This window comes from Sander vitreus, chromosome 19 (assembly GCF_031162955.1).
Source record: "Sander vitreus isolate 19-12246 chromosome 19, sanVit1, whole genome shotgun sequence".
Classification (NCBI taxonomy): Eukaryota; Metazoa; Chordata; class Actinopteri; order Perciformes; family Percidae; genus Sander; species Sander vitreus.
This window is the reverse complement of record NC_135873.1, coordinates 15,969,472-15,988,891: the sequence shown is the minus strand read 5'-3', so window position 1 is coordinate 15,988,891 and position 19,420 is coordinate 15,969,472. Positions and strand designations below refer to the sequence as shown.

The 19,420-nt window shown below is 43.2% G+C and overlaps 1 protein-coding gene across 3 annotated transcripts in view; it reads right to left on the bottom strand.

The window, feature by feature from the left end:
• The window catches only part of nrxn2b (neurexin 2b), a 652,809-nt gene that overhangs the window by 35,852 nt on the left and 597,537 nt on the right, over positions 1 to 19,420 (bottom strand). For all 3 annotated transcript variants that reach the window (XM_078276170.1, XM_078276169.1, XM_078276171.1), the window contains one exon: positions 15,530 to 15,701. In XM_078276170.1, coding sequence (XP_078132296.1) covers positions 15,530 to 15,701 — 172 coding nt within the window. The remainder of the gene's footprint in view (positions 1 to 15,529; positions 15,702 to 19,420) is intronic.

The following is a 19,420-nucleotide window of genomic DNA, read 5'->3' as shown; positions in this document are numbered from 1 at the left end:
CCATTTTGATTCCTTTCTCCCTAATTTCATCCATGCCTCATTCTCTTCTTGCACCTTAAATGGTCATTTCGTTTTTCAAGCTGGACCCTATTTTCCCATGCATTGGTGTCTAAGTGACTAATGTGAAAAAAAGAGTCTTTGAATTTTGTCCAGTGTTGAGCGAGAACTAAATTTGGTCAATTTGGTCCACTGAAAGTGCTGTTTTTGGCCCTGACAGGATCAGAATGTGATTCGGTGTCTGACAACATTATGGAAAGATTTGTTTAAAAGTAAAATCCTTTTTGTTCAACCAGAAACAGCTCACCAGACTCCATCTCTGTAGGGATCCTTTCCATAATGTTGTCAGACACTTAGAATAATAATCTGACCCTGTCTGGTGTGGAAATTGAACGGTGCGCAATTACCCAATAACTTGCAGCTGCCGCCTGCAGCGGTCTCGCTTAATACTCGACCAGTTTCAAAGACTGTTGTTCCCATCAGTCACTTGGACACAAAACATGGTAAAATAGGGTCCAGGTTGGAAAAAAAAACGTTAAAAAGTTACCCTTTTACTACCTCCTTCTTGTCTCCCAATTCCCTCCATTTCCATGATTTCTTCTTTAGCCTTTTCCCCTTCCTTCCATCCTCCTACGTACGCCCTACTTCCCCCCGTTCCTTCCTCCACAACACAATTGGCTCTTCTTATACATCCACTCACCTCACATTTCTTCCTTCCTTCCTTACCTCCTGTTCCTTATTTCTTCCCTTTACCTAAAGTGTCTTCCTTACATTTATCCTTCCTCCTACTTCTCTCACTTGCCTCCTTAAATCCCTTCTTTTGTTTAAGCACCTTCACTCCATTTTATCCCTCCATCCTTCCTTGCTGCCATGGTAACACAGTGAGTATATTACTAGAAGAATAACTGTGGTACATTGTGACACAGGCACTGCCATCCATTATTGCACACGCACACAAACACACACACGCACGCACACACAGAGTCTGACTAAGTGCATAGTGGGGAAAGCAATAAGAGTGAAGTGTGTACAGTATGCAAATGTGTGTGTATTCTTTGCCTGGCAAACACGAGAGAGAGACATCATCCTCATCACCCAAATAAAGCGCAGAAATCAACAAACAGTGGTTTTGTGCCTTTACTCAAAAGAAAGATATGGACATTGGGGAAGAAAATGGAGAGCAGAATGTGATGCGGTGAATGAAAAGTTGCTGGAGCCACAGGAAAATAATCCCCCAAAGTTCCGTTGGACAGGTTTTTGTGTCATCCACGCGGCACTGTCAGAGAATCTAAATTCCTCCGTGTCGTGCTTGTTTGTTTGCATCTGTTTGCGCTCCTATCCTTGGAGAAATAAGTCATTCCGAGTGAACCAGTGAAACTTTTCCCCTCGCACTCTCCTCCCCACCAGCTGAAGCCTGCTCTGCATGAGAATGGGGGGATAGATTAAACAGCTGGGCCCTTGTCTTCTCCCTCACCGCCATTATCGCGCTCGCTCCACTCCCAAGACTAGATGCGGAAGACGGCGAAACAATGCTAAAGGACCTGGTGCTCAAGGAAGAGAGAAATAAATTAAACAGTGGCTCCAAACTGTTGAGCTATACAATATATTCTTCCTTATTGATTCTTTCTTAAATACACAACATTGACTGATAGAGATCAGTGGCTACAGTAAGTTTCCAATGCAGAGTAACATTACCTTTCCATTCATTTGACATGGTACAAGCGGCCGAAATGGGATTCCTCAGGAGGGTGGCTGGCGTCTCCCTTAGAGATAGGGTGAGCAGCTCAGTCATCCGTGAGGAGCTCGGAGTAGAGCCGCTGCTCCTTCACGTTGAAAGGAGCCAGTTGAGGTGGTTCGGGCATCTGGTAAGGATGCCCCCTGGGTGCCTCCCTAGGGAGGTGTTCCAGGCACGTCCAGCTGGGAGGAGGCCTCGGGGGAGACCCAGGACTAGGTGGAGGGATTATATCTCTAACCTGGCCTGGGAACGCCTCGGGATCCCCCAGTCGGAGCTGGTTAATGTGGCTCGGGAAAGGGAAGTTTGGGGTCCCCTGCTGGAGCTGCTACCCCCGCGACCCGATACCGGATAAGTGGACGAAGATGGATGGATGAATACTTTTACATGTCAAAGTTAAATTACTAGTCAAGGGGAGAAATTCTTAACAGGTGTACAATGTTTTCTGTGGTAGTTAGGGAGTGTCTAATGACAAATGCTATTGGTTGCATCATGGGAAATGTAGGATTCTAGTGATTTTAATGATTGATTTTGGTGCATGTAATGCATGTAAAATATGAGAAACTTTAAAGAAGGTACTAACTCTGTCCGGGATTGTGATGCACATAATATGGGATAATAAGTTATTTCTGTTTCAGGTATTTGGAAGAAACATGTAACCTGATGCGTCAGATGGTTTGTTACAAAGCACCATCCGAGAAGCCGACGTAGAGACATAATGCATCGTGTCATACTCTACAAGACACGCCCACCGGGGGGAGGAACAACTCTCCGCTCTCCATTGACTTGTATTGCGTGAAGGTTCCTTCTCATCAATTCCGTCTGCTAGCAAATAACTGAAAAATGCCTAAAAGCTGCTGTGTGGTGATATTCCCTACCAACGTGGTAAAGAACCCATGACTAGTGTCAGGATCCCTGCGTCTCCCCATTCTCTCTGCTGAATCCTCACATATCCACTTTTGTCTATATAAAAGTTCTGTTTTTTGGGTCGGCAGCTTATAAAAACTCAAGTTATGAGTTCTTTACATTGTTAGCAGTGAATATCACCACACATTTTTCGAATGTTTGCAAGCAGATGAAATTGAAGAGGAGGGACCTTCATGCAATACAAGTTCAAGCTTTAGTGCGTACATTTTTTATTGGGGGGCGGCTTACCGTCAATGCGCTCTGTCTCTATTGGAAACTGTTAGGAAAAGGGCAGGCGCTTCCAAAAAATACCTGGCAGGTGACTGGATGAACCATTTGCCAATCTCGTCCGCCATTGTAGCTGGCAGTAGCTCCTAATGGGACACTGATTGGTAAGTTTTTTCTTGAAGCCTGACAAGATGGAGTCTCGCGTGATATCCCGAGAATCACGCTGCCGTGCATGGTAAGAAAACACGGCCCAAAGCCTTTCATAAATGACTTCACATTTCAGACTTTCTCAGGCTTGGTCGTTTTTAGATGACAGAAGGAAACACTATCAGTATGTTGTTAATGATCTAACGCAGCTGTAATTCTTCCATTCACCAGGCATACTGTGGACATACGGGCCAAACGCTTGTGTATTCTAATTACAGGTGCATATGAAATAGTTGATCTAAAATGAAATGTAAGCCAAGGTATGAGCCAAAACATCATGGTCCAGACTCCACCATCTGCACCTCTTGAGGCTCAGAACGCCTCCCCCTTCCCCGCCCCGAAACACTGGTGTTCTCTCCACTGTTGGAGCCAGGAACCTATGTGTCCTCCTCCTGCGCCCCGTGTTTGGCGCCTGGAGCATCGGCTGGATTAACAGCCGTGATGGGACCCTTCCTGGGTAGGTATCACAGCTGGGGTGCTAGGGGCGGGGCAAGGACACGCAGACCGACTGGCACCTCGGGGAGACACAAAGCGGAGAGGTGGAGGACGTCTGCGAGACCCACCCGGCGTGTAGAGTCTGTTTCTATGTCAGTCTGGGAGAGCTACATTCTAGCATTCAGTACATATGTGTGTGTCAGTGTTAGTACACGCCAGTGTGTGTTTGTGTGTGCGGAGACTCTCCAAGGAGCCAACTGTATATCGTGTAGCTCTGCAGGCAGCCAGATGCCCTTGTACAGGACACCCACATCGAAAATCCATCCACAAGAATGGAGATTACATTGGAGACGATTGGCCACCGGCCATCCAGCTCTCCTTCCCTCTCACAGTAACAGATCTCTCTCTCGCCTCATTCTGTTTTTCATTTGGTAACTTTAGATGGATTGCTCTCATATACACTGGACGTTTTGGAGCAAATGGGGAGATAAAGCCACTGCCCTATGCACTGTAATCCTGTGCTACGAAATGCATTACCTGCAGAAATATCCATCTCATCAACCAATTTATGTCTTCTAAAAATCTTATTTTCTTAAAACAAGTGAAGAAATCGGATGGATGGATGGATGGATATTTCAACCTATTTCAGTCATTTTCTTTCTTTCTTTCTTCTTTCATTGTTCGTACAATTATTATACTGATCTGTGCAATATATTTATTATCATTTATCACGTCAGTTTTTTTTAAGCACCACTGGGAGGGGCATTTGCAATTTTCTTGTATTCATTGTAACATAGAGACAATAAAGGCTTAGTCAGTTAGGTGCCAGAATAAGAAAGATTGCTGCGACAAAAATCAAGCAAAATAATACGTTTTAGAATATTGGTGCACAGCCAGATCTGTTTTAAAAGACTTTAAGGGTTCAAAATTTGATAACAGTGACATGAAAAAAGGACATTTTTCGCAGTGCATCTTTTTCTTTTGAGCTAAAGATCGCAGTCAAGTTTTCTTCATGTGAGACGCACGGGGAAAGAAAGCAATCTACCTACCCACCCCGCGCCTTTTGTTCAGCGTAAATACATCACCCGCCAATTGTGTCGGCATGCTTTTGAAACAAATGACATTTCGCTGTTTTAACTGCTCGCTCATCTTTCGTCTGCACAGCAGGTATCAATCCATCGCGCTCGTTTTTATTCCTTTCCTCGCTTCTCGCTTTTTCGACAGGAACCCCCCCCCCCCACACACATACACACTCATGTGGAAATCAAAGTTGTCACTTCTTTAATTACCTAAAGCAATCTTTTCCCTCTCCTGCTCTGCACTACTTAGCTGTGTCTCCTTCTCTCTCGCTCTCTCTCCTCATCATTACTTCCTTCACTAGTTCTCTGTTCTCGCTCCCTCTCCATCATCCCATAGCCACAGGCCAATAATTGGAGATACCTTCCAACTGTGCGAGATCCAATCAGAAGGAGCCGCGGAGCACCAGAGGCCCAATAAGGAGCCTGCAGAAAGAGGGGGAACTGTCGTCGGTGACAAGTGACTCAGCTGGCCGACCTCAATTAACTCTCGGCAGACTTTTTTCCCCCTGTACTTTCCTGAATATAACGATGAGTAAAATACAAAACTATGACAAATGTCAGTTATGCATTGTATCACATCAATGGCCTAAGGACTAGCAGTTTATTTTCCCCTTGGGGCCATATTAGACTGCAATGTGACTTTAAAAACTCCATCAATAACTCATGAACGTTTAATTTATGTGTCAATTTAGCCGACGGTAACAGATTAAGAAAAAAGAATCACTGAGCTGAACAGTAACTCAATCCTCGCAAGGAACGAAGTATTCAAATCCCTCTCTTAATTAAAAGTAACCACATTCAAAAATGTACTTAAGTAAAACACAGAAGTATGAAAATAAGTAGGATTGGGCATCGAGAACCAGTTCCATCTTGGGATCATTTCAAAAGTTACAATTCCAATGGAATCGTTTCTTTATTGGAGTCGTTTGGAATCGGTTAGAATCTGATGATAGGTTCCAAATTTAACACGGGCAAGTTTGGGTTTCCTTGGCGGCTGCCGTAATTCCGGGTGCTTGTTGCGTTCCAGCCATGGAGCACTGTAAGCGGCACTCTAACTTGTGGCTTTATTTTACGTTGGAAAAAGCACATTAAAACTGTCAATCACCACTGAATCAAAATAAAATGTTTCCTCTTAGCACTGAAATAAGCATAAATAGCATAAATAACCTTCACCAGTTAGTTCATCTGCAGAAGAATAATCCATAGGTCCAAAGGTCGTGAAGCAAAGGGAACATACGCAAGTTGATTTTTGGATTCGTAATTATGTATTTATGTTACAGAGACACTTTAATTCCATGATGGATTAAAAAAGCTCCTGGATGGCCTACAACTGTCAAGAGGACCTGGTTGAAACGGAAAATTTCTCTGCTTCTAAACAAAAAGAAAAGTCTCTACACTGTATTGATCTGGAGATATTAAATAAGACTTATAAAGTATGTGTTTCTCCTGTCATATACGACAGCATCAACCTAGTAGGGTTAACTGGATATCTTTGGCCCTGAGAAACTTTATTTGGACATATTTCACTATTTTCATTTTAGCGCAAACATGATCAATTGATTAATGGAGAACAAAATTGGCAGATTTATCGACAATGAAAATAATCAGCTCGGCTGCAGCTTGTTGAGAGGCGTTTCTTATATCACGCAGTAGGTGTACCTAATATACTGGCAACTGAGTATGATTGGATTATTATTGTAGGTAATATGTGGTAGCTGGTTGAAGTGGAGCTCATTTTTTAACAACTTTGTATACTGATGCTAGTTTAAGCAATGATGCATCTTACTTATTATTAAATGTTTGTTTTTATGTAGAATCTTGACCTGCAAAGTAACTCATATGTGTACAGTAGCTGTCAAACAAATGTAGCCGAGTAAAAAGTGAAATATTTCTACTAAGCTGCAACTATTAAAATAATCACCAACTATTTTGATAACCCATTTATCGGTGTGAGTTATTTCAAAAAATAAAAATTCTCTGATTCCAACTTCTTAAATGTGACTATGTTGTAGTTTCTTCTCTCCTCTGTGACAGTGAACTGAATATCTTTGAGTTGTGGACAAAACAAGACATTTGAGGACGTCATCTTGGGCTTTTGGGAAACACTGATCCACATTTTTCTGACATTTTATAGACCAAACAACTAATAGAGAATATAATCGACAGATCATTAGTTGAACCCCTAATTTCTACCTGAAATGTAGTGGAGTGGCTCCTGAAATGGAAATAGTCAAATCAAGTACAAGTAGCTCAAGGTTGGGCGTAATTACAGGCTGTAATGAGAAGTGGGTATAGCTGATCTGTACTTAAGACCGTACGGCCCGGTCCTGCTGCAACACTGCATAATGCAGTGGTGGAATGTAACTAAGTACAAATACACATTTGACATACGTGTACTTTACTTGAGTCTTTTCTTTTCATGCTACTTTCTCCTTCTACTCCACTACATTTCAGAGAGAAATATTGTACTTTTTATTCCACTACATTCATCTGACAGCTTTAGTTACTTTACACATTAAGATTTTTTGCACACAAAACATGTAGTTTATAAAATACGATATGTTATTATAAATTAAACTACCCAACAATATAACGGCCTAGGAGTAGAGCTAGATTGATTAGCCCATTAAACACTTGGTTGATTGACAACCAACTGTTTGGATCATAAAATGGTGAGGATTTTTCTGCATTAGTTCATTTTCCTGATGGTACTTACATACTTTTACTTAAGTAACATTTTCAATGCCGGACTTTTGCTTGAAACGGAGTATTTTTACAGTGTGGCATTAGTACTTTTACTTAAGTAAACGATCTGAATACTTCTTCCACCACTGGCATAATGTAATTAGCCTAAGCACCATTAATGACAACAATGAAGCTATCATATATCTGAGCCTTGCTGACAGTATATTGTGGTGCTCCTCCTAAACAATAAGCCAGTCCAGTTGGTTTGCGGGGCCACACTGTGCTCTGTGCACCTCCAGGCACACTCATCTGCCATCTTCTGCTCGGTGGACCATCACAGCCACACAGAGCCAGCTCCATACTGCTTGCTCAGAGGCCCGAGCTAGTGAAGTGAAATCTAGTCCATGCTCAGCTAAAGTCCATATGCCTCCAGCCATTTGTCTCACTGTGTTGTCTTGTGTAGAGTGCACCCCTCTGCTGTCCCAATCCCGGTGCTCTCCCCTTACTTTTTAGTACTCTAACCGGCACCGCTGAGTGCTCTCATATTGCTTTTGCCAAAAGGGAAGAAGGAAGCCATTCTGGACTGCCTCAACCTCCCCCCCACCGCCTCACTTTGTTTCTCCATCTTCCTTGCGTATTCACAATTGGTTTTCCTATTTTCTGGGAGTGTGGAAGTCGCAAAAACAAAGACGGATATCTACAAACGGTGATAAAAAAAGGAGGAGGAATGAAAGAGTGCAGCCGAGAGCTTGACCGACCCGCTTTTCTTACACCATTTATTCGAAGCGTAAGAACATTAACAGCTCGGTCGGAGGATCCGCAGCTGACCTCGCTTGCACAAATTGTCTCTCCTCCTCTGTGAATATTCTCTTCTTCCCCCTTTTCTCCCTCTCTCTCTCTCTAATGGTCAGCCTACACGCTGAACAGATCCCCTAAATGTCTTACAGAATGAAAACAGGGAATGACAATAGCCGTCTCTACTTTGTGGATCTTCCCCTCTTTCTTTTGCCGCCCTTGATCTATGAGCAGTATTTCCGATCCACTCAGAATGAATAGCGTTTAGATAAAATAGCATTTCAGAAGCAAGTCATTTTGCTAGCTGTAGTGGTACAGTAGTTATGCAATGATTACTGTGCAATGCTACAGTCTGTACCATACCATACTGTACTGGCTAAATATAATCTTCCTTGCTGTGATGCCATCCAATTTGTGAAGTGCTTTTTGTTCAGTAACATGTAAAGCCTCATCCATCACAGCAGTGACAGCAGCTAGCTTCCAGCACGCCCTGCTCTTTTTTTTTTGTTTTAACTTTTACTCAGCCTCTTCTTCTCTCTCCTTCTCTATCTTTCCCTCTCTTTATCCATCTTCTCCCTCAGTCCATCATCTTTTCAGCAATGGCATCCCAAGCACTTTGCTGTAGAGTACTATTGCTTTTCCTCTCCTCTATCTCCCCTGCCGTCGACCCCTCCATCCATGCACCCCCCCCTTCTAATTCACTGCAGCCCGGTCAGAAACGACAGCAAAGTGACAGCTTCATGCTCGATCTACTGCCTGTAAATACTGCCAACTGAGAAAAAGCCACCGAGTGTGTGCAGAAAGACGGCGCGCCCTCATTCGGCCATAATGACACAGTTATAAGGCGGCAAATATATGGTAATCCCAGCCAATACGCTGCGCCGCTGACAATATAACTGTGGTTATAAAATGCATAATGATTATCTAAAGCGCAGGGGGCACCGCAACGACGTCCAAATGTCAAGTGTGGCATAAACCCACAGGAAATAGATGGATTATTTCCAGGAGCTCCTTTCTTACCACAATATGTCATAATCGGCTGCGAATGACTATGATCACAAAAAAGAGTTGATGGGAGGCGATTTGCGAAGAGAGAATATAATGATGAGATGGAGGGAGGGGAGTGGGAGACAAAGATAGGTATTGATAAATCAAACCTCATGTACAATCACAGGTGCACATCTTCTTTCAAACAAAGGTACATGTTCACTATGTAAGCCCATAAAGGGCCTGTATATGTATATGTATGCAGGATGATTTCCCCCTTTCTGGTCTACATATCCCTGCCTCTGTTGAATTATTTGTATCCCCAGCGGGGACAAAATGTACCCCCCCCCGCTCAACTTGATCAATGCTACTTCACCAATAGACCATATATTATATACCTAAAATAGAAATATTTCAAACTAAGTAAACACTCCCGAGCGTTTTATGTTGACACCACGTTGTGCCATTTCATTCTCAGATTATTTTCCATTGGATATTGAAGTTTACTTGAGTCTTTTCTTTTCATGCCATTTTCTAGCTCTACTAAACACTTAACTTGATTGACAGAACTGTTTGGATCGTTTCCAGTTTCTAAAATGTGAGGCTTTTTCTACTTAAGTAATATTTTCAATGCAGAACATCCAAAACAATTATTTATAAAGTACAAGTACCTCAAATTTGTACTTAAGTACAGTGCTTGAGTAAATGTACTTAGTTACATTCCACCACTGGCCAAGAACGCGTCCAAATGAGAAACAAAAGAATTGTATCAAACCAATACCCCAGGAAGGAGGAAGCTGCTTTGGTAAAAAAGCATATATTGCTGGACTTGGTTGAGACCAGCTAGAATATTTGACGAGATGAATGGCCAAGTCGGACCAGGGGTGTCGGATTGGGGGTGGAAATGGGAATACCCAGGGCCCTCATGGAGTTGGAATTTTAAGTTCGGTGGATTTCTGAGGACTATGGTTAACTGCTCCTCAGATCTCTGCAGGGTAAATCCAGACAGCTAGCTAGACTATCTGTCCAATCTGAGTTTTCTCTCGCATGTCTATTTTGCAGCGGCTCTGTGCGGAGTTTAGCACCGCCCATAACGATTCTGATAGGTTTAAAGAAATGCCAGAGCACGTTTTCCTCCCATTCCCAGAATGCCATGTGGAGTAGCCAGACTCTCCTTCAGCGCGCTTTGGAGGGTCTGGCAAAGCGAGACCAATGTTACAGAGACTTCAAACAAATCATTAAAGAGAGGCTATGCAACTTTTGAAAAAAAGGCAATTAGACATACTTCCACTTACACATAGATAGTTGAATTCATTAGCAACAAAACGCACCATTATTCCATTCCATATCCGTATCACTACAATCTCACTTGGTCTAGGATGACCAGTAGCTAATGCTGGCAAACTTCAGGTACAGTCTTCTGTATACCGGACATTACTCAGTCAGCTCACTAACTTTATCTACTTGTGCACTTGCAATCTTGAAACGGCCAATATTCCGGGTGTTCCGGTGTAGCCTGCAGATATCCGGGCTAATCCTTCCTCCTCCGTGCGCCGGTCATTGTTTACAGTACGATTAGCAACCAGGTCCAGACAACATTTCGGCTATTCTCTATGAACAGATATCTGCCGATACATTTAAAAGATAAGCTAATAAAAGCTAAATCACCGTCAGACGATAGCTGATGGGTTCAGAGATTGCATTTTTGGCCAATGTGTTTCGCCTCTTTTTTCTGTCCACATGGACTGTTTACCTGCATGCAACCAAAGCCCGCTCAAACGCCATTGGTCAATACTACTGGGACTCCAAACGGAAAACCAGAACGCCTAGGATAAACTCTTGTCCCGTTGCCTACAAATTCTGCATCCATATGCAGATATTTTTCTAGAGATTATATCACATGTGACCGCTGTTTTTTAGTTGTTGCTTTAAATAATGTCCGTGAGGTTACTGAGAAATAATGTATGTAGAAGCTACCCTGACGCAAAGACGAGGGTGATTTCTTCTGGGTTAAGGGTTAAGTTATGATAACTGGAGTAGTCACTTGCCATATTCTTTAAGTATGAACATTCTGTTGATCAGAAATTCTTCAGGGCATGGTATAAAATTGCAAATAAACCATTGCAGACTGAACAATTAGTCGCATCATATGGGCTAGCTTCCTCACAGCAGATAACCAGTAAATAAAGGCAACCGGATGGGAAACAATTATAGTCCGTATGGCGCTGCTGCTAACATCTGCCATTTTATTTGTGGCCAGGTTGAGGTGCTCGGCGGGACACAGGGATGTTTTTATTGGGCCGGTGTGCCATTTTGGGAATGTGGGAGGTGGGCTGGGCCAATAACTGTTGCTGCGGGACCCACCGGGGACACCTGACACACTGGATTAGCTGGCTGGCCGCTCCTCTGACACTTTTTGTCTGCTCTCTATCCATCAAACACACACGCACACACACACACACAACACGCACACGCACGCACACACACACACACACACACACACACACACCCTGAGGACTACAAACATCACTTTGTGGGACATCAGGAGACGTGTTGCTTTTCCGCTGAATGTGACCCGTGGCAACCACGTTTGCTGTCAACATCCTGTCTCTCTGAATCATCACCTTACAATGACTTCCTGTTTATAAACCCGCTACTGGAAGGCCCAGACCTCAAGCCCTTCCTAATCTAAGCCCTAATTATATTGTTTACACATATCTGTGTGCCCAAAAAAAAAAAAAAAAAAAGACAACCTGTTGATAACATGACATGACTTTTTTTTGTGCGAGGTGACAGATTTACATTCGCTCTTGTATCCTTCTGGAGACTTTAACAGTTCTTAGGCCATGGTCTACGTGAGAAGAAATCCTGCATGTAGTCTTGCATTGCCAGACCTTCCTTCACAGCGCTGCGGAGGAAGGTCTGGCTAGTCCACACAGCATTCCGGGATGGGAGAAAAACGTGCTCTGGTTTATTGGTATTTCTTTAAACCAATCACAATCGTCTTGGCCGGTGCTAAGCGTCGGACGGAGCCATGGAATTTCCGTCCGCAACGGAGCAATACCGGAAGTGGAACATCGGGGATATAGACTATAGACTCTCTATGCTCGCGGCATCAGACAGGGCTCAAAACTGCATTGGCATCCCTAGGAGACTGCCTGATGTGGGTCACATCAGTCCCTTTGGGGAGGGAGATTTCACAGGGAACTGCACTTCCTTGTTCTGTTCCAGGAACTAGACAAATTTGGTACCTGTAACACTTCACAGAATGCCCCGTTGGAGGTATCTTTCTAACAACTTGTTCTATTTTATTCTAAATCTGGCTACAGCGACATTTTAAGATTCAGCGCTCCACCGGGACCGCATCGCGATGATGTTGCATAATATAAGCATCAAGAAATTGGAGTAGGTCTGAATGTGTCGTGAGTATAGAGTATTTTGTCCTGTTTAGAGATTTAGAAGACGTTTAAATCTCCAATCTGGGTCACAGGAACTTAATTCAACAAGGGAGCTCCCCCCTTTCTCCTCTCTACAAAATATCACCTTACTCTCTCTCTTTACTCACCTCCTGTCTAAGTTAGGAAGTTGCCCCCCCCCCCCAATCACTCTTTCCCCTACGTATTCCTCCGCCCTTTTGTGCCACAGCCTCCATCCAAGGCTTTGCTTTCCTAATGTGTGACATCTATGTTTCCCCGAGACACCGCCCCCACCAGACTGTGACGACTGGAACCTTCAAAGCGTGCGCCGGAGCCTTCAAAGCGGGCATGTAGCGCACATAAATGAATCAAAGCTAGCTTATTTCCCCCCCCCCCTTCATCCATTTCCTTTCCACGGCCCCCATAACCTCGTACAAAACTTCAGACGGGCTCCCGGCAGACAAACATGAAACTCAACAAACGACAACAAAATAACAGCCTTCAATTCTTGATCTAGCAAAGAGGAAAAGGAAAGAAATGTTTGACAGAGACAACAAGCGCGGCAAAGGACGGCGGAAGGGAAGGGATAAAAGGAATACAATATGGGGCTGTGCATTACATTATGCATATATTTCCTAATGAAACACAACATAGATGTGGAGGATGACATCCACTTGCCGGTAGAGCTGTAACAATTCTAAATCTGGCTGTGCAATTAATTGTCGTAGAAATAACGGCGATTAACAATAGACTTTCTTTCTTTCGGTCAAATTTAAAAAACAATATTCATTTATGGGTTACACTTTACTTGAAGGTATCAGCATAAGAGTGACATGACACTGTCATGAACGTGTCAAACATTTTAAACAAGTCATGAACGTTTATGACATACCGCTTCTGTCGGTTTTTGTCACGACAAGTTAGGGTTAGAGTTAGGGTTAGAGTTAGGGTTAGAGTTCATGTGTCATGACAGTGTCATCTGTTCATGACAGTGTCATGTCACTCTTATGTAGATACCTTCAAGTAAAGTGTTACCCATTTATGTATTATTTTTTCAAACAAAGTCTTTAATAAAGCTTTAAATGAATCCAGGGATAGGTGGTTAGATCACTGTTATGTGACCCAGATAATGTAATGACCAGTGTTGGGAGTAATGTGTCAGTACAGTAATGTATTCCTTTTTGCTGTAACGCAATAATGTAACGCATTACTAATAACATTTTGGTAATGATATACCCGAGACAATCTCAGTAATGCGACTTACAACACATTTTAACCCAACATTTAGTGGTGTTTTTTTTTTTACAAATTCACAGAGAAACAATCCAGCAAAGGTACTTTTAATTGAGTATTTTTAATTTTCACAGCCTATAAAGTAAACCACGCATCTTTGTTTTCATAAAAATTTAATTTTTTTGTCTTAAATGAACATCAAATCGACAATCACCTTAGTTAATGTTAGCAATTAATTGCGGTTAAACGAAGTAATGGCGATTACGCTTAAAAAGAAACTGCGATTAGACCGTTATGTAATAATTGTTACAGGCCTACTTGCCGGTGTTAACAGGCTGCTTATTTTCCGAGCGGTTGGGGCTATTGTTAGTGGAAGAAGGCTCCTCTTTGGAGCGTGTGCCGTTGCGAAAAGGGCTGCATTTCCATCATAATACCAAGTGGAGAGAGTGAACTGTCACAGGGCGCTTCCTCTTCTGACTGTGATGCATGCCCCTCGGCCTGGCCTCACTTTGCTGACGGATGAACAAGAGAATACACTTCTCTCAATGCCAAAACAAAGCCTCGCAATATGGGATCACCGCTGTGACAGAAAATGTCACAGTCCCATTGCTGTATATGTCAACTGGAGTAAATATCATGGCCACATTAGCAGCCCTCTTCCTGCTGTTTGAAACAATGACGACTGACTTCAGCGTGGATGGAGATTACAAGTCGGACAGCATCAAAGTGGAATAAAAAAACAAACACTGGTGGGCAAAAATCTGTGAATGTACCAGAGCTTCTTTTCTTTGGACATGTGATCATTAACAGCCAACACTGGCAGGCAGCAGAGCCCAGCTTAGCCTGGTGTTTACCAAATGCGAACTCAGGACGGGAACACAAAATGTCTTCCTTTGAACAACCATGAACAAAAGGGGAAACACAATGGAGAGAGGCACTGACTGAGAGCTTCTGCGCAACCAAAAATAGCCTCATAATTCAGGCCATGATAGAATACTATGAATACAGTTAAACAACAAGTGAGGGAATAAATAAACTCCCAGCAGTGACTCATCGGGTGTTTGCAGTCGTTTTAAGTCTGTATGTGTAAATGGTGGTGCATCTGGAGCCGAGGCATGACTTATAAACACCTCCTTACACTTTCCCAACGTCGAGTCTCTTTTTTTTTTCTGTATCCAGCCCCAAAAACCATGCTTTTACCGACCATGCCTGACTGCAATGGCGGTTCTAGGGGAGGGGGGGCAAGGATGGCAAGTGCCCCCCATAATATCAAGCCTCGACCCCCCTCTGGCCCCCCTAACTGTGGCAAATATTTGTTATACTTTTTTAACCCCACCTTTATCCCAAAAGAGGGGGATATTATTCATGTGCAGTGATGCTTATGAAATAAATCCCTGAATGAGCATTCTTGTGTTTACTGTTATATGTCTTTTGTAGAATCAAACCTATGGAGGGTTGGTGGCATGTAACACTTGTGCTTAATATACTTTATGTGGTACCTCTAAAATGTGGCCCAGGAGCTACAACGGTAGACTAACTGCGGAGAGCTAGATGCTCTTCGATGGGAGATCTTCAATACCCAAATAATGCAGGAATGCTCTAAATATGAATGTCGTGATATATAAACCAGAGCCCTCACAGAATGCTCTAAAATCACTTGTAGTGGCACATGGGAGTCAGAATTAATTGAAAATAAGAATTTGTTTTCTGAAGCCCCTTCTTTCTCTCTCCAATGTGTTGCCCAGTTGTTTTTTTTTCCTAAGAATTCAATACTGCAAAGGTTCAGACACTGATATCTCCCTCGGTCCCCAGATCACCCCTGTTCCTACCTGAGGGGAAACGTTCGATGACCGGCTGGTTGTCCACCTGTAGCGTGGCGTTGCCGCCGCTCCGTGTGAATCGCACCACGTGGTACTTGCCGTCGCTCACCATCACTGCGCTCTCCTCGATGATTATGTCGTCCGTTCCCACGTTGAAGATCACGCCGATCTTTCCCCGCTCCTATAGGCAGAGGACGACAGAGAACGTTATGAGAAGTAGGCACCAACATACAGGAAATAAAGAAAAACTTCACACGTGCACTGTGGACATTTGATGTCCTTTTAACACTTGAATTTACTAAGACACACTGTGCATGTGGGTGGAACTGAAAAGTTGAACCTTTTAGGTGTTGTAGAAAGGTGTTCCGCTCCACTACCAGTCCCTCCAGAAAAACGTGATTATGCGATCGCATAATTCAATGCATCATCAGCCAAAGTCGCATTTTTGTGCAAATACGCCACACTTTCGCCGCATAAATTGACGATTTCCGTGCAAAATATGTGGGGCATTTCCGTAGCAGAAAGTTGAAAAATGTTGTGTTTACTTCACACAAGAGCAGCCATTTCCCCCTGTTGCCATGGGAACGTTATGAAGTGACGTAATTACGCGACGTGAACGTCATCGAAAAGCTGCAAACCCCGCGATGAAGCCACGATGGAACCGCAGGTTTATAAAGTTCCCGCAATTTCATCGCATAAATATCCCGCATATTCCATCGCATTTTTTAAGAAAACGTGCCACATAATCAAGGAGTTTTGCCCGCAACAATCACAAAAAAACTCTTTTTCTGGAAGGACTGTACTACAGCAAAAACATTTGACACAAACCAAAAACCAGAGATTTGCGAGGTATATGGAACACTTTTTGTTGCTGATGTTCTATTTTATATCTTAAACCATCAAGATACCCCGTTTAGAGTAGCCAGGTTCCAGATGGCATCCCATAAAGGGGATCCTACTAAAAAAATAAATAAAGCAACTCATTATGTCCGTGAATGTATTACACAGAAGCAATCACATTGTAAACTAGTACTAAACTGCGATGCAATTACACTGCAGTCATCAAGCCGTGCTAATACACATGATAAGGTTACTCCTTTGCTGTCCTGTCGCCGAAATCTAAATATATATTTTCCTCGAGTCACCAAAAAGACCCTCACTTCCTGTGGTGTGATGATGTCTGTGAGCATGAGATCTCACACGCACCAGCCTGGTAAAAAAAATTAAAAATAACCCAGAGTACTTGTTGAGGACTCAGGCACCTTTAGTATTCATCAACCTGGTGACCCCCCCCCCTCCCCTCTCCCATCTATTAGTGTTGACAGCCGCCCACTGCTTCGAGTTTATTACAGTCAACCGCCTACTCTACTCTCATCTCCTGCCATCTCTCTCCTCTCTGTGGTTCCTGTCCTCGGTCCCAGGAAAGGTCAAAGTCTTTTACAGAGTTACAGTCTGCCAGAGAGGCACAGAACAACGCAGAGAGAGAGAGAGAGAGAGAGAGAGAGAGAGAGAGAGAGAGAGAGAGAGAGAAACAGACAGAGTACATAGCAGACAGCAACCATTACAGACTATTTCTCTGTCTGGCAGGAAATCTGCTGTCGCAGTTTTGTTCTGCACTGCCACGATCCAGAGCAGTGACTTGGGGGGGGGTGTCACATTTGCACACTGCTATCCTATCGGCCAACCGCAGCAACACCTTCATTGATTCCATTATCTCATTAGCTATGTGCATTTATTTCACCACCTTCCATATGCCCGAGATATTCAGAGGTGAACGTGCGGCTTTGGCCCCCAGCGGTTCTCCATTATTCATGGCTGATTAAGTATTTAAAAAAGGAAAATAAAACATCCCGATGTTAACAGAACTGAAAAATGGCAAGTTAATTGAGTAAATAAGTGCAGAGGTTGTACAGTAAGTTAATGAGCGGTATAATCGCAGCCAAATTTATGAGCATCCTAACCACTCTTTGGTGTGCCGTGTAAAGTGGTTACAGTATGCAGGCAAGGCCACAGTACAGTGTGGCCATGCACTGATGACAACCTCCATTAGGGTATTAATTGAGCATGCTCAAATGGCGGCGCGAGTGGAAGTGCTAGTGGCCATGATTAATGGCGTAGAGAGATCAGCTGAATATAAAACACAGTTGAACAGTCAGAATAAACGAGAATAATCAATGCGGAAGCAGGAAACGGACTGTCCTACGTGAACTAAGTTAGACCAGGATGAGTTGCTCCGAGTGGAGCTTGATGGACTGCTCTGCAGACGATCTCATTTCGCCAAGAACGTCTCAAATGACAAAGTGCTTCCAGCTTCTTGGGCACTTAATCAATTCATTCATGTTAGGGACTGACCCTTGCAGTCTTTTGGCCCTTTCTTCCCATGCATGCCCAAATCCAATATTGATTCTAAGACATGAGCATGAATACTGCCAGAGAGTTATTAGTGAGGCGTACGTGAATGAAAATTGAACCATTGATACCTTTGAGATACTGCAGCAAAGAAGAAAGAGTGGAGAAGGAAGAAAAATGCCAGGATCATCTCCATTACGGCCCACGCACTAGGATGCTTAGAATAATCATAACACCTTTGCTTAGAGAATTAATTCAATTTGCCAGGGCAAAGCAGGGGGGGGAGAGAGGGAGGGAGGAGTGAATTTGAGTGATATTTACAGAGAGATTAGCATTTGTGTTCCGCAACATTAGGGTTCTTCCCCGTGCTGAGGGAATGTATTGAGCCCATTACGGCGGGAAGCCGCTGGGAACCAGTGCTTTTCAAAAAAATTATTTTAGTGTAGCGGTAATGACATTTTAATGGCCATTTCCCTTAAGCGAGCATATCTCTGGAAACAGAAGGAACAAAAAAAAAACTCTTTGAATGACTAGGAGCAGTCAAGCTTGCAACATTGAAATTAAGGGACTGGTAGGTAACTCACAATAAGCTTTGGCTGCTCTTTAAACACCACAGCTCCTAAGCTACTGCTTAGCAGCCCTTAATCTGCTTCAGCTGTCGGCTAATGTCAGGAGAAATAATGTTACATTTTGCTCTTTTATCCCGAGGTTAGCTCATCTTACTTTTCTTTCTGTGGGTCAATCAGTGGCGTAGGTAGGGGGTCCACTGTGGGCTGGAGGGAACGAGCTCTGCCTTATGATACGTGGTATGAAACATTTCTATTAAAGACGATTACACCTCAAGTGTGAGACAGCGTCTCGTTTAGTTCCTGAGGTCAATTAAACAATCAAAGATCCTTCATGTCGGGGGGTAGGGATGCAACGATTATAGATGTTATTGATACGATTATAGTGTGAAAAATAATCATGGTTTCACGATTATCACGATTATTAGGCATTCATTAATTTCACTGCTGATGTATGAAATTACATGAACACTGTAGATTTTAATGTGTTATTTATTGCAGCCTTTTGAAACGGAAATAACACAGTAACAGTTTTAAATGTTTTGAAAATGATTACATGATCAATCATGAACCTTTGTATTTAAATTCATCTGAAAAGATAAGAGACTAGAGGTGAATCAGCTACACCACAAACAAAGGCCAAGTTGGCAACAACAGTGCTGTCCTTAAGAAGATGTTGGTCCTTTTTGGGTCTTGCTAGCTGGTGTTTCTAAAGGTTGGAGGAGCTGCTAGACAAGAATCAGATGCACCCGTCACAGGGAGATGTGCAGCATGTTGCCAAGGAATAAATGCAATGGAGAGAGCTCTTTGCAGCCTTATGTTCCCCAGGGGATGAAGAGGAGTAACGTTAAGTGGTCGTCAGTGACATGTCAGCTCGCTCACTGTAGCTAAATGCAAACGTCGGCTTCTGACTTGTTAACGTTAGCTGTTAACTGTAACGTTACCGTTAACACTGAACAGGCTAACATTAGCTAACTGGTCACGT